The sequence below is a fragment of the Penaeus monodon genome, chromosome 16 (genome assembly GCF_015228065.2).
Source record: "Penaeus monodon isolate SGIC_2016 chromosome 16, NSTDA_Pmon_1, whole genome shotgun sequence".
NCBI lineage: Eukaryota > Metazoa > Arthropoda > Malacostraca > Decapoda > Penaeidae > Penaeus > Penaeus monodon.
Genome location: NC_051401.1, coordinates 34401993 through 34413777, shown reverse-complemented (window position 1 = coordinate 34413777; position 11785 = coordinate 34401993). Strand labels below are relative to the sequence as shown.

Genomic DNA, 11785 nt, shown 5'->3' with positions numbered 1-11785 from the left:
TCACCCTCCCTAGCCTCCACTGATTCCTGGGAGTATGTTGTTCGACAATGAGGACAAGGTCTCCTTCTTGAAGATTTCTGGATGGCTTCAATTGTTTCTGTCTCATCCTCAATGTGTTCAGGTATTCAGCTTTCCATCTTCTCCAGAACCTATCTGCTAGGACTTGTGCATGGATCCAGGCTTCGCCCATATGTGTTGTCAAGTGAAGCATTGTCATCTGTCTGCACCTGGATACCATCTCCTACATTCATCCTCAGGGCATGGTTAGGGGTTAAAGCTTCTGGTTCTGTGACATCGCCCGGGATCGCGGTAAGAGGGCGGCTGTTCATTGTGGCTTCTACTTCACAAAATAAGGTTCGTAGTCGATCATCATCTATTCTCTGCATGCCTATGATCGAAGAGAGAATCTTCCGTATGGTTTGAATCTGCCGTTCCCACACGCCTCCCATGTGGGATGCTGCAGGGGGTTGGAAAACCCACTCAATGCCCCTCTGTTTACATGTGTCATCAATGGATTTGTTCTTAGACCAGGCATGAACTGTTGCTCGGAGCTCCTTTTCAGCCTCAAGAAGTTTGTTCCTCTATCAGAGTAGATCTTCATAGGGGTTCCTCTACGGGCTATAAAGCACATAAGTGCGTTGAGAAAGGTGCTAGCATCTAGAGACTTCAAGGGTTCAATATGGACAGCCCTGGTGCTGAAGCATGTAAAGACACAACCAAATCGCTTCTCTGTGTGTCTTTTACATACTACATGAAATGGGCCAAAACAATCCACTCCAGTGTGGTAGAAAGGGGGGTGCCACGGTGTAACTCGTTCAACAGGTAAATCTCCTTGCCTCTGAGTCAGGGGTTTGCTATTTACTCTCCGGCAGGTGAAACAGTTACGTAGTATTCGGCCGACTATAGGCCTACCCGCCACTATCCAATATTTCCTCCGTAATTCTGCTAAGGTGTGTTCTCTGCCAGAGTGCCTCGCATGGAACACATGAATGTCTTGAACTATTAAGGCAGTTACAGGATGATCTTTTGGTAAGATCAGTGGCCTTTTAGAATTCTGGTCGATATATTCATCGACTCTCCGTCCACCTACACGTAACATGCCCTGGTCATCCAAGTGAGGTTCCAAACGATAAAGGCGGCTTGCCTTCAAATTTTTTCTCCTCTTCGATATGTCCAACTCTTCAGCAAAGCAGGTCATTTGCACTTGTCTGATGATAACCATCCTCGCCGCTTGGATCTCCATAACGCTGAGGTTAGAGTCCTGGTGTGAACACTTTTTTCTGCATGCTGAACAGAATCTACGTAGCCATGCTACAATTCGCTGCAGCTTATACCACGAGGAATATCGCTCAAACAGTGGGTCCACAGGTGCGACTTTAATTGCGCCAGCTGCAAATGATATTGTCATATTCTTAACTTCAGGATCATCATTTGAAATCCCAGGAAGTTCTGGTGGAAGAGGCCAGGAGGTTTCAGGTAAGAGGAGAAATTCTGCCCCTTCCTTCCAATCCTTTCTTTGCATTAACTCTATAGCTGATAGACCTCTGGAAGCAGGATCAGCTGTGTTAAGCTCTGATCTTACATGTCTCCACTGTTGGGGAGATGAATTTTTGTGGATAATCCCCACTCGATTCGCAACGAATGTGTGGAATCGACGGGAGGTGTTTTTGATGTACTGCAGAACAATAGTACTATCAGTCCAGAACATGGAGTCATCAATAGGCAAAGAGAGCTCCTTCCGCAATTTTGCATCTGATGTGGCTGCCAGGACTGCTGCTGACAACTCCAGTCTGGGGATGGTGGTTGTCTTTATTGGAGCCAGTCTTGTTCTTGCCAACATGAGAGCACAGTGAGTGATGCCCGACACATCTTGTATCCTCAAGTAAGAAGCGGCTGCAAACGCCTTTGTGGATGCATCACAGAAATGATGTAGCTGCACACTGCCGATTTTTCCAAGATTCATAGGCACTATGCACCTGTTGACACAGAAGCCTTCCAATTCCCTTAGTTCACTGAGCCATGTATTCCATTTTACGGAATTCTGTGAGCTAAGCTCTTCATCCCATCCTCGTTGACGTCTCACTTCTTCTTGGTAGATCATCTTTGCTCTCACCGTGAATGGGGCTAACAAGCCGAGCGGGTCATATACTGACCCCATGACGCTTAGCATACCTCTTTTTGAGATCGGTTTGTTCGGTACAGTTACTCTGATCTGAAGCACATCACTCTCCAGGCTCCACAGGACTCCCAAGGCTCTGTCAGTTGGTAGGTCCTGTTTTGTCAGATCAATATCTTTAACAGGAGGACTCCTGTCCTCCTGTGGGATCGCAGTAATAACCCTTTTTGAGTTTGACATCCACTTAGTTAAGTGAAAGCCACTGTGTTTTAGGTGGTCCTTCAACTGCTTTGCCTGGTGAATGGCCGTTGCTTCATTCTCGACAGACATCAAGAGGTCATCTACATAGAAGTTCCTTTTTACATCTGCTAATTTGATTTTAGATAGTGTCCTTAGGAGAGCAAATGACGCACATGCGGGGCTCCAAACACCTCCAAATAAGTGCACAGTCATGCGATACACTTTTGGCCTCGCAGAGAAATCCCCCTTTGGCCACCACAAGAACCTTAGAACATCACGGTCCCTTGGGGTGACCTTTACCTGGTGAAACATAGCCTTGATATCAGCAGCTATTGCAACTCTTCTTTCTCTAAACCGGAGCAGTATGCCCAGCAGGTCATTCATCAGGTCCGGGCCTTGCATGACCTGTTTATTTAGGGTGGTGCCTTCAAAGGAAGCAGCACAGTCGAACACTATGCGTATTTTCTCAGGTTTGCTAGGATTGAATACCGGGTGGTGTGGTAGGTACCATGTCTTCCCTGGCGGTCCTACTCCCTTTGCTTGCTCAGCATGTCCTTCTTGGAGTAACTTCTCCATTTCTGCTACATATTTAGCCTTCAGGGTTTCATCCCTTTGAAGACGTGTTTTCAGGCCGGCAAGTCGTCTTTTCACCATTATCCAATTGTCTGGAAGTTGGGGCTCAGTTTCCTTAAAGGGAATTGGGAATTCATGATGTCCATCAACCATGGTTCCCTCTTTGTCCCACAGATGTAGGACTTGATAGTCCTCCATTGATCTTCCCCTTTCGTCTGTGTGCTCCTCTCCGAGGTCCCAAAATATTTTAGCTGATCATCCAAACATGGTGCTCGTGCTGTGGTACAGGGCACTTCACTTATGTAGGTCCCAAAATTTGTTGCTCCCAGTGATCTGCTCACAGGACCGTTAACCGCCCATCCTAATTTTGTCCTAACAGCAAAGGGTTCACCTCCTCTCCCCCTTCTGACCTCCAGAGGCATAAGCGCTGAGGGAGCGTCCTGTCCGATCAGTAACTCGACACTGCAGTCTGGTGGATTTTCCTGTGTAGGAACCAGGTCTCGTAGGTGTGGCCAGCGAGCGGTGTTCAATTGGCTCGCTTTAGCGTTGATCAGACCTTCAGGGAAGGAGTCGAGGACGATCACCTGACGGAGTCGCATAGTGGTATTCTTTCCTGTGGACAGTCCCTTGACCATGAGATCAACTTGTTTGGTGTCATGGTAAGTTTCCTGTGTCAGTGTAGTAATCACCGTTGTCTCTCTTCTCTCCTTTGGCCGAAGCATTTCTACTACCTTGGTGGAACAGAAAGAGCGGGAACTACCGGAGTCCAGCAAGGCACATGTCATTAGGGTTTGACCATCGTTGTCTTCAGCGGCTGTTAATATCACTTGAACGATGGGGAGGGCCACTTCACCCCTTACAGCTCCCATCTGTGCCGTCGGTGTCCTCCGTGAATGGTTGCTTTGTCATTGTTGTTGTGAGGCTGTAGCTTCAACAGTCTGTCCCAGTCTTTCATTTTCACCATTATTTTGGGAGGCACTTTGAGTATCATGTAACCACCGTGAATGCTTTCCTCCACAGCCATTAATGTCGCACGGTTTCGCCTTACATTCTTTATATAGGTGGTTGTCCCTAAGGCATATGAAGCATCTCCTCTGAGCTGTCACTACATTTTTGCGATGCTCCAGGCTGAGTGACTTGAATACAGGGCACATAAAAATGGGGTGGGGCTCTGTACACAAACGACATTGATCACCTCGTTTCCAGGGTTCAACATTAGTTTTTGTGAATAGTCCTACATCTCTAGTTTGTTGTTTTGGCACGGACGTGAATGCTCGTCTGGGAATGGTATCTACGATCTTAACTTCTCGGCCTCGTTTTGCATCACGGAACTGGGTCTTGGAAAATGCCAGAGGGTTGTGGGCACGCCTGCTACGTGCGGCGTCCATCTCCTTCTGTAAGAATTTCTTTACGTTTTTCAAACGAGGAATCTTCGATCGCTTTTTGCCAGTCCAAATGGCATGCCACTTGGATTGGAGTCGATCGTCCATTCTGTCCACCAGACTTCTCACCACATGTGGGTTGTCAATATGGCTCAGCTTCCCAATTTTCTTTGCAAAATGAATATGGGACGTCAGATTTAGGCACACCTCCGAGATGACCTCATGGTCACCTTCCCTCACATGTGGCCCGCTTGTTAGCTCTACTTCTATGCGACTCATGTACAGATTTTTATCTCCATATTTCGTATCAAGGATTTTTAGTGCTGTCTTTAAGCCCTCCTTCTTTGGCAGTCCCATACAGTGAGTAATGTACCTTTTCACCTTTGTATCGCAAATTCAAATAAGCGATTCAGTTTTACCTGTGGGGGTATAGAGGTGCAAAGTACTTCTTGCTCAAACCGACTGCGGAAGGCCCAATACTCCTCAGGACTACTTCCATTTAGCTTGGGAAGTTTTACTTGCAACATTTGTATTACCTCCACTAATGTTTTTTTGTCAGCACCTTGATCGGTGGTTTTGAGCGGGAGCGGTTTCTTCTGGATTTGCGAGTTTTTCGTTTTGGCCGGTGTGATATGGCATCATCATCACTTGAAGTTTCAGTAGTGCTGTGTTTTCGAAGTCGTTTAGATCTCCACCGTTTTTCGTCGATGCTCGATGATTCTGATTCAGTGTCTGAGCAGCTGTCCTCATCACTTGTGGATTCTGATGTAATGCATTTTTGTCGCCTTGATTTCCTTTTTTATTGTCATCGTCATCACTCGAAGATTCTGAAGCAGAGTCCTTATGGCTTTCTTTCCTCACAAGGTCTCTCCGGAGTCCTTTTAATTCCTCCATAACGTCACTCCATAGGATTACAGAGTCTGCCATACGACTTTCTGAGTGGGGCTCAGACTGGGCAGAGTTGATGACGGGGTAGACTTGGGAACTTTCCTTCCCCCTACGTTCGCTCATCGGACTAAGAGGAGTCCATTCTCCAGAGTTGATAATGGAGTAGACCTGGGGGCTTTCCTTCCCTCTTGACATTCCAGGAGCAGGAAGGGCAAGGGGTGTTTCTTCACTTGTTCTTCCCTTCCTCGCAAGGTCTCTCCGGAGTCCCTTTAATTCTTCCATAACATCACTCCATAGGATGACAGGGTCTGCTATGCGACTTTCCGAGTGAGGTTCACGCTGGCCAGAGTTGTCGATGGGGTAGGCTCGGGAACTTTCCTTCCCCCTATATTCGCTCATTGGACTAAGAGGAGTTCCTTCTCCAGAATTGATGATGGAGCAAACCTGGGGACTTCCTTCCCCTTTCGACATTCCAGGACCAAGAGGTGCGAGAGTCGTTTCTTCACCTGTTCTTCCACCATCAGGTTCGCAATTTTCAGACTCTATTATATCCTTGTCTGACCACACCACATCGTCTCTAGCAGTGTCTATTTCTACCTCCATCCTTTCTTGCGTCCACCGACTATTCCCAGCGGGAGACGTGTCTCCTGACATCTGATCAACACCGTGTGGGTTTCCTGTTTTTAGTCAATGAAGCACTGTGTGTTTTAACTCTGCAAGAATGCAGCACCGAGGGTATTTGACTCTGCAGGAGTGCAGCACCGTGGGTATTTGACTCTGCAAGAATGCAGCACCAAGGGTATTTGACTCTGCAAGAATGCAGCACCGAGGGTATTTGACTCTGCAAGAATGCAGCACCGAGGGTATTTGACTCTGCAAGGATGCAGCACCGAGGGTATTTGACTCTGCAAGAATGCAGCACCGAGGGTATTTGACTCTGCAAGAATGCAGCACCGAGGGTATTTGACTCTGCAAGAATGCAGCACCGAGGGTATTTGACACCTTAATAAACACAACACTGTGGGTTTTCAACTCCTTAACGAACACAACACTGTGGGTTTTCAACTCCTTAACGAACACAACACTGTGGGTTTTCAACTCCTTAACGAACACAACACTGTGGGTTTTCAACTCCTTAATAAACACAACACTGCACTGTGGGTTTTTTTAACTCCTTAATAAACACAACACTGGGTTTTTAACTCCTTAATAAACACAACTTAATAAACACAACACCATGGATTTCTACTGTACTGACCACCGCACACTGATTCTAACACATCACACGATATCGCAATTTTCCCTTTGTAGAGTGAAGCGTTACGCACGCAAGAACACCAACAGTGGGGCACGAACACTACATCCGTTTTACATTCTCGTAAATTGCGCGAGTAGTTTCCGTAGAGTTTTGTTGACTGGTGGTTCTTCAGCAGCCGCCACGCGCTGCCCTTTTGCCGTCCGTCGCCGACAGGGATGTATCTCACCGTCGACTCCGTGTTAGGTCGTCTTGGTAATTAGCACCCTTTGCGTTTGACTGTGGCCGCCGTAGAACGCCTATGATTTGTCGTTGGGTGTGGGGTGACTGATACCACTGCGTAGCACTCGCTTAAGATTTATTCGGTAGCGGTCAAACCTGTTAATTAATACATCGCTTATAGGAATGTGTGCATACAATACATAAAACCACTAATAACAACATATATTAGATTATAAGATAAAGAACTTCCTACAATATTAGATACATACGCATTGCGGGAACAGTCAGAATATCAGCTGATTCCAGTATTCTATGGGCGTCTTGACGGCACGGAGGTTCTCCTCGAACTGCCCTCACCCTTTAAACATACATATGCTGCGACGTCAAGTAACATTCTACTTCATATGTTATACATTAGTTGGGTCACGATCCCACTATCTCCCAGCATCGATCACATGAAGAGCCACCATCACTTCCTAGGGAACGACCCCTCACACAAACAAGTTCTGACAGGTCAGCTCTTATGGCTGATATGGACCATGTGTTGACCCGGCGGTCACAACCGACTAGGCCTCCTCGAGGAGGTTGTGACACAGAAGATGAATTTTATACGATACAGCCTCTCCGATTGTAGTGTTACAGAATAAGTGATATACAGAATAATATGAAGTATGTGATTTACCAGCAGCGGCTACAGTCAGCGTCTGCCACGTCCTCATCGCCGCTACTGCGGCTAACTTCATCTTCTTTTTCACCATGGCCCCAGGAGTAGCTTCCTGGCCCATGGTAACGCCACAGCCGGTGCGCCAAGTCCTCGAGGAAGTCAGGCAACGGCCCCACACCAACCAACTCCTTGCTCCCCGACGACTCTTCTGGATGCTCCACTTCCTCACAAGTGCCCAGCTTTGCACCAGCTGGCACCTTCTGGGCTTTATCGGAGAAGTTAGCTACCAACACTGTAACTAACCCCTCCCCTGGTCCAACAAGGCTCCGCCCAACTGCTACGCCATCAGCCAGCTGCAGGTTTTGAATGGGCTCCACGAGGCCCTCTACTCCACGCATCACTCTTGACAGTCAACACCGGATTCTAGACTCTATCCTGGGGGCAAGGTGCAGTCACTCAGCCGTAACTACCTCTGCACAGCCAACCTCTGGAAGCAAGGGCACATCTTCACCGTGCACCCTCACCAGCTTCTGTCCAAGGTCGACACACGCCTTACTCTGCGTCAGGTAGTCAAGGCCCAGCAAGCAGTGCTCGTCCAGATCGGCCACATACACCGGCAGCCGCTGCACCGTGCTGCCCACGCCTATACGAGCCTCCACTGGTCCCTTGAGCTGCACACAATGCCCCGTGACACCACACAGTCTCTGTGGTGCATCTGGAAGTCGCATAGTGGCCAACATATCAGGCCGCACTAGGATCTTCTCAGCCCCAGTGTCCACTGTCAGGCGGCATGGCTTCCCATCTATTGAGCCCTCCACCTGCATCGTGCTGGTTCGACAGCAGCTTACCCAAGTCGGGGCCCGGGAACCGAGGACGGCTGGGTTTCGGCCCCCTTCTCCAGCCTGTCCTAGTTTTCCGCCTGTACCACTTCCTTAGCCTTAGGACATGCACTCGGATGGTGACCATACCTGCCACAGTCCTTGCAGCACTGCTGGAAGGGATCAGAATCCATCCGGTTGAGAGGACGTGTTCTCCGCTCCCTCCGACACCGACTACATCTGTGCCCTACCTCTCCGCAGCCCCAACACAAGCCTTGGAAAGTGCTCGGGCTCACCTTCCTCAATGCTACCTTTTGCTACCTACACTTTTGCCTTCCGGCCCCGGAGGTCACAGCGGGGCTGAGCAGCTGGCCCTAGGCCACTGGCTGCCTTCAGGAAGGCCTCGAACTCCAAGGCCCTCGCCAGCGCCACCTGCAGGTCCTCAAGGTGTGCCTGCTTGACGTAGATTTGCAGCTGCTGGTCCTGCAAAGCATCAACAAAGAAATCGCGGGCCAGGACCACAATCATCTCTTCCGCAGCCGCAGGGTACGACCTCCTTACCAGCGCCTCCACATCCTGCGCCAGCTGGGACAGTGTCTCGCCACGCTCACGAGTCCGCTTCTTCAAGTGGGCCCGAAACGGCGTTTCAAAGCCTCCGCCACACTGGTGTAAGAGGCATGTTGGGATGCCGGCAGATGCCCCAACACTTCCACCGCGGGGCCCCTTAGCACTATTACCAGCTGCAGGGCCTTCTCTTCCTGGCTTCAGCCCTGGGCAGATGCCAGCATTTCAAATTGGGCGACATATGTCTCCCAGGCCACCTTCCCGTCGTACTCAGCTGGCTTACGCCTCACAGAATGTTTGGAGGCCGAAAGGCTGCAGGATAGAGAACGCGTGCCGTGAACTAACACACCCGGGGGGGAGGAAGGGGGTGAGGGAGGCAACGAGGTGGGTTGTCCGGGTCCGAGTTTGCCGCCACCTATACCCAAGGGAGCGGTTCCAATGGGTCCCCAGCCTTCTGCAGCGACCATTGGCTCCGACACGACGCTGCGAGGCCCGGGGGTTTCCTGCCACGGACCCCAGGCAGACCCCAGTAAATCTGACACTCTGGCATCTGTTGCCAGAACCTAATCTGCCTTCTCTGCTTGCAACGTTACTACCTCGTGACGCCGCCTTTCCGCCTTCACTTCCTCCCTCATACCCTGAACCTCGCCCTTCAGAGTCTGCACCTCCCCCATCAGTTCACTCTTCACGCTGTTGCAGGCCTTGTCGGTGTACTGCTGAGTTTCCATCTTCACAGATGCAAGATTGCTCTGTAGCACCTCAACAAGTTGGCAGAACTGTTCCTCTGCCTTCCTTGCCTGCATCTCGACGAGATGGTGCGCCTGCTCGTGTGCCCTCTGTGCCTGCTCTTCTGCCCTTTGTGCCATTTCCTCCCTCATACCGGCCAGAATGGCAGTGATCAGGTCCATCTGGCTCGGCTTCACTTCACTCGTGCCTGCCTCAGTCATAACCTCCTCTCCCTCATGGCTTCCGCCATCTTTGGACGACATGATAAATCGGCGTGCTCACTGATCAAATATCACAAATCCCACTCCTGACACCATTTGTTACGCCGGCCGCCTCGTCTCTCTGCCACCAACACAAAGCAGGCGAGGCAGACGGCGTGCTATCCACAGGGTCGTGAACACTGAACAGCTCCAAGAGGCACCAGCACCACAGCGTCCCAGAACACCACGAGGGGAAATGCCAGGTGGCGAGGCAGGGCACGAAATAAACACAAAATGACATTCTTTCCTTTATTTACACAAGTTATTTACCCATACACTTTTCTATAGGCACAATACAGGGGGGGAAACCAGCATGTCACACTGCACGATACAGCTTATAACAGGGCAACATAAAGTTTATCAGGTAACAAGGGCACACACGAGGTCTTCACAGGAGCAGCACCCAACGCGTCTCTCTTGGCTTGTTCCTCCGCTCCTCCGCTCACAGCCAGTTGCGTCATGTTTGCCCAGGTCCCTTCTTGTTAACACATTCCCAGGTCATCCTTTTCATGTTAACACATGCCCAGGTCATCCTTTTCATGTTAACACATGCCCAGGTCATCCTTTTCATGTTAACACATGTTTCGCACAGAGACAAAGACCCACTGGCGTAGCAATATATATATATATATATATATATATATATATATATATATATATATATATATAGAGAGAGAGAGAGAGAGAGAGAGAGAGAGAGAGAGAGTATATATAGATTATATCTCCGCTCCCCCTTCCCAGGAATTGAGGAAAAAATTGTGCTTTCCATTTGGTTGAACACGTTCACACAGAATAATAAAAATATACTATAATTATAATATATCTCACTTTACCTTAATAAGAAGTAACTCTTACAGTAGACATGTTGGTTTCCATGAACTTGATGTATTAAAAGTATTGTATAGGTATAGTGGAGTATATTATAGTAAAGGACAGACTTTCCTGGGCTCATGAACGCCTAACTAGCAGAGTTCGAATGGACATGTAATCTATTTTTTAAGCAAATCACCCCCTCCTCACCCCGCCATAACAAAACACAGTCAACACACATATATTGCGTAAGCCATAAAGATATATTACTTCTGGGTATTATTTATTTAACGCAGAACTTAATACACTGATGTGCTAAGTATATAATTATGTGAGAACTGTGTTATGCGCATGTTGTTGTGTGAAAGGCGCTTTTTGTCGAAAAGACCATCAAACTGCATTACTTCAAAAGCCGAAAAGTTTAGTTTTTAAATTACACAGTTAACTGTTTTGATTATTTGTTTATTGGTATATTCATAGTTACAGGCCTACAGTATCAGTATCAGAACATAGATAGGGAAATAATAGTAATGAAAACCTATGAGTTTATGTTCCAGGCACGTCTTGGATGAAAAACATTTAAACACAGATACCGACACAGATGAAATCACCAAAAATGGCAGAGGAAGTTTATATCTCTTATAAAATGACAACATATTGTATAACATTATCAAACTTGTTTGTTCTACTTCCTGGAAAGTAATCTGCCTGGAACTATCATTCTCAGATAACATGTTAACCGGCTTTGTTGGTAGTATATTTATTAGACAGAATAGAGGATACGATTGTTGATCGGGTCACGTTAATCGGTTAATGTGAAAGTAGTTATTGTATTTTTGCTATGGGCAACAAAGGCAATTCACAGCTCAGTATTACTGAGTAGCTAATCTGGTAGCTAATCCTGCGCCCGTAAACGAAATAGCCAATCAATGTATGGAATAAATCGATAATAATCATTGATAATTAAACAACCAATAAGATTAGCTCAAGCTAATCATATAAGCTTATACGGGTTGAGATTGTAAAATATTCAAATATTTGAGTGAAAAGAATTGACAACTATTGAGATACACTCTGCACTGTTCAAGTTTCTAGTGTATACTGTCATACATTGATTTTAATAACCATTAACATTTTTTAATACAATTTCGACACATATTTCGCATTTGCTTTTTTAGAATAATAGTTTGTAGTTTCTAAAAACTAAAAACAGCGGAATTGACTTTTGCAGTCTACATACGTAAAGGACTAATTAAGGATTAATTTA

The 11785-nt window shown here is 47.5% G+C and overlaps 2 protein-coding genes across 2 annotated transcripts; both read right to left on the bottom strand.

Annotated features, from left to right (window-relative positions):
• Window positions 1-388: 388 nt before the first annotated feature.
• On the bottom strand, window positions 389-3010 carry LOC119583019. The gene is made up of 2 exons (XM_037931532.1): window positions 2925-3010; window positions 389-2831 (listed from the first exon to the last, which is right to left on the bottom strand). Exons 1-2 carry the CDS (start codon window positions 3008-3010, stop codon window positions 389-391), a joined length of 2529 nt encoding a protein of 842 aa, XP_037787460.1.
• Window positions 3011-3834: 824 nt separating this feature from the next.
• On the bottom strand, window positions 3835-4838 carry LOC119583018. Its single transcript, XM_037931531.1, has 2 exons — window positions 4731-4838; window positions 3835-4692 (listed from the first exon to the last, which is right to left on the bottom strand). The coding sequence occupies exons 1-2, from the start codon at window positions 4836-4838 to the stop codon at window positions 3835-3837; spliced, it is 966 nt and encodes a 321-aa protein (XP_037787459.1).
• Window positions 4839-11785: the final 6947 nt, after the last annotated feature.

Bases quoted from the DNA above. Each gene is read 5' to 3' on its own strand.
- LOC119583018 (XM_037931531.1), bottom strand. From the start codon at position 4,838: ATGTTGCAAGTAAAACTTCCCAAGCTAAATGGAAGTAGTCCTGAGGAG. The intron at 4,693-4,730 runs GTAAAACTGAAT...TGCGATACAAAG, and splicing joins GCACCTCTATACCCCCACAG to GTGAAAAGGTACATTACTCA.
- LOC119583019 (XM_037931532.1), bottom strand. From the start codon at position 3,010: ATGGTGAAAAGACGACTTGCCGGCCTGAAAACACGTCTTCAAAGGGAT. The intron at 2,832-2,924 runs GTTACTCCAAGA...ATTCAATCCTAG, and splicing joins TATGTAGCAGAAATGGAGAA to CAAACCTGAGAAAATACGCA.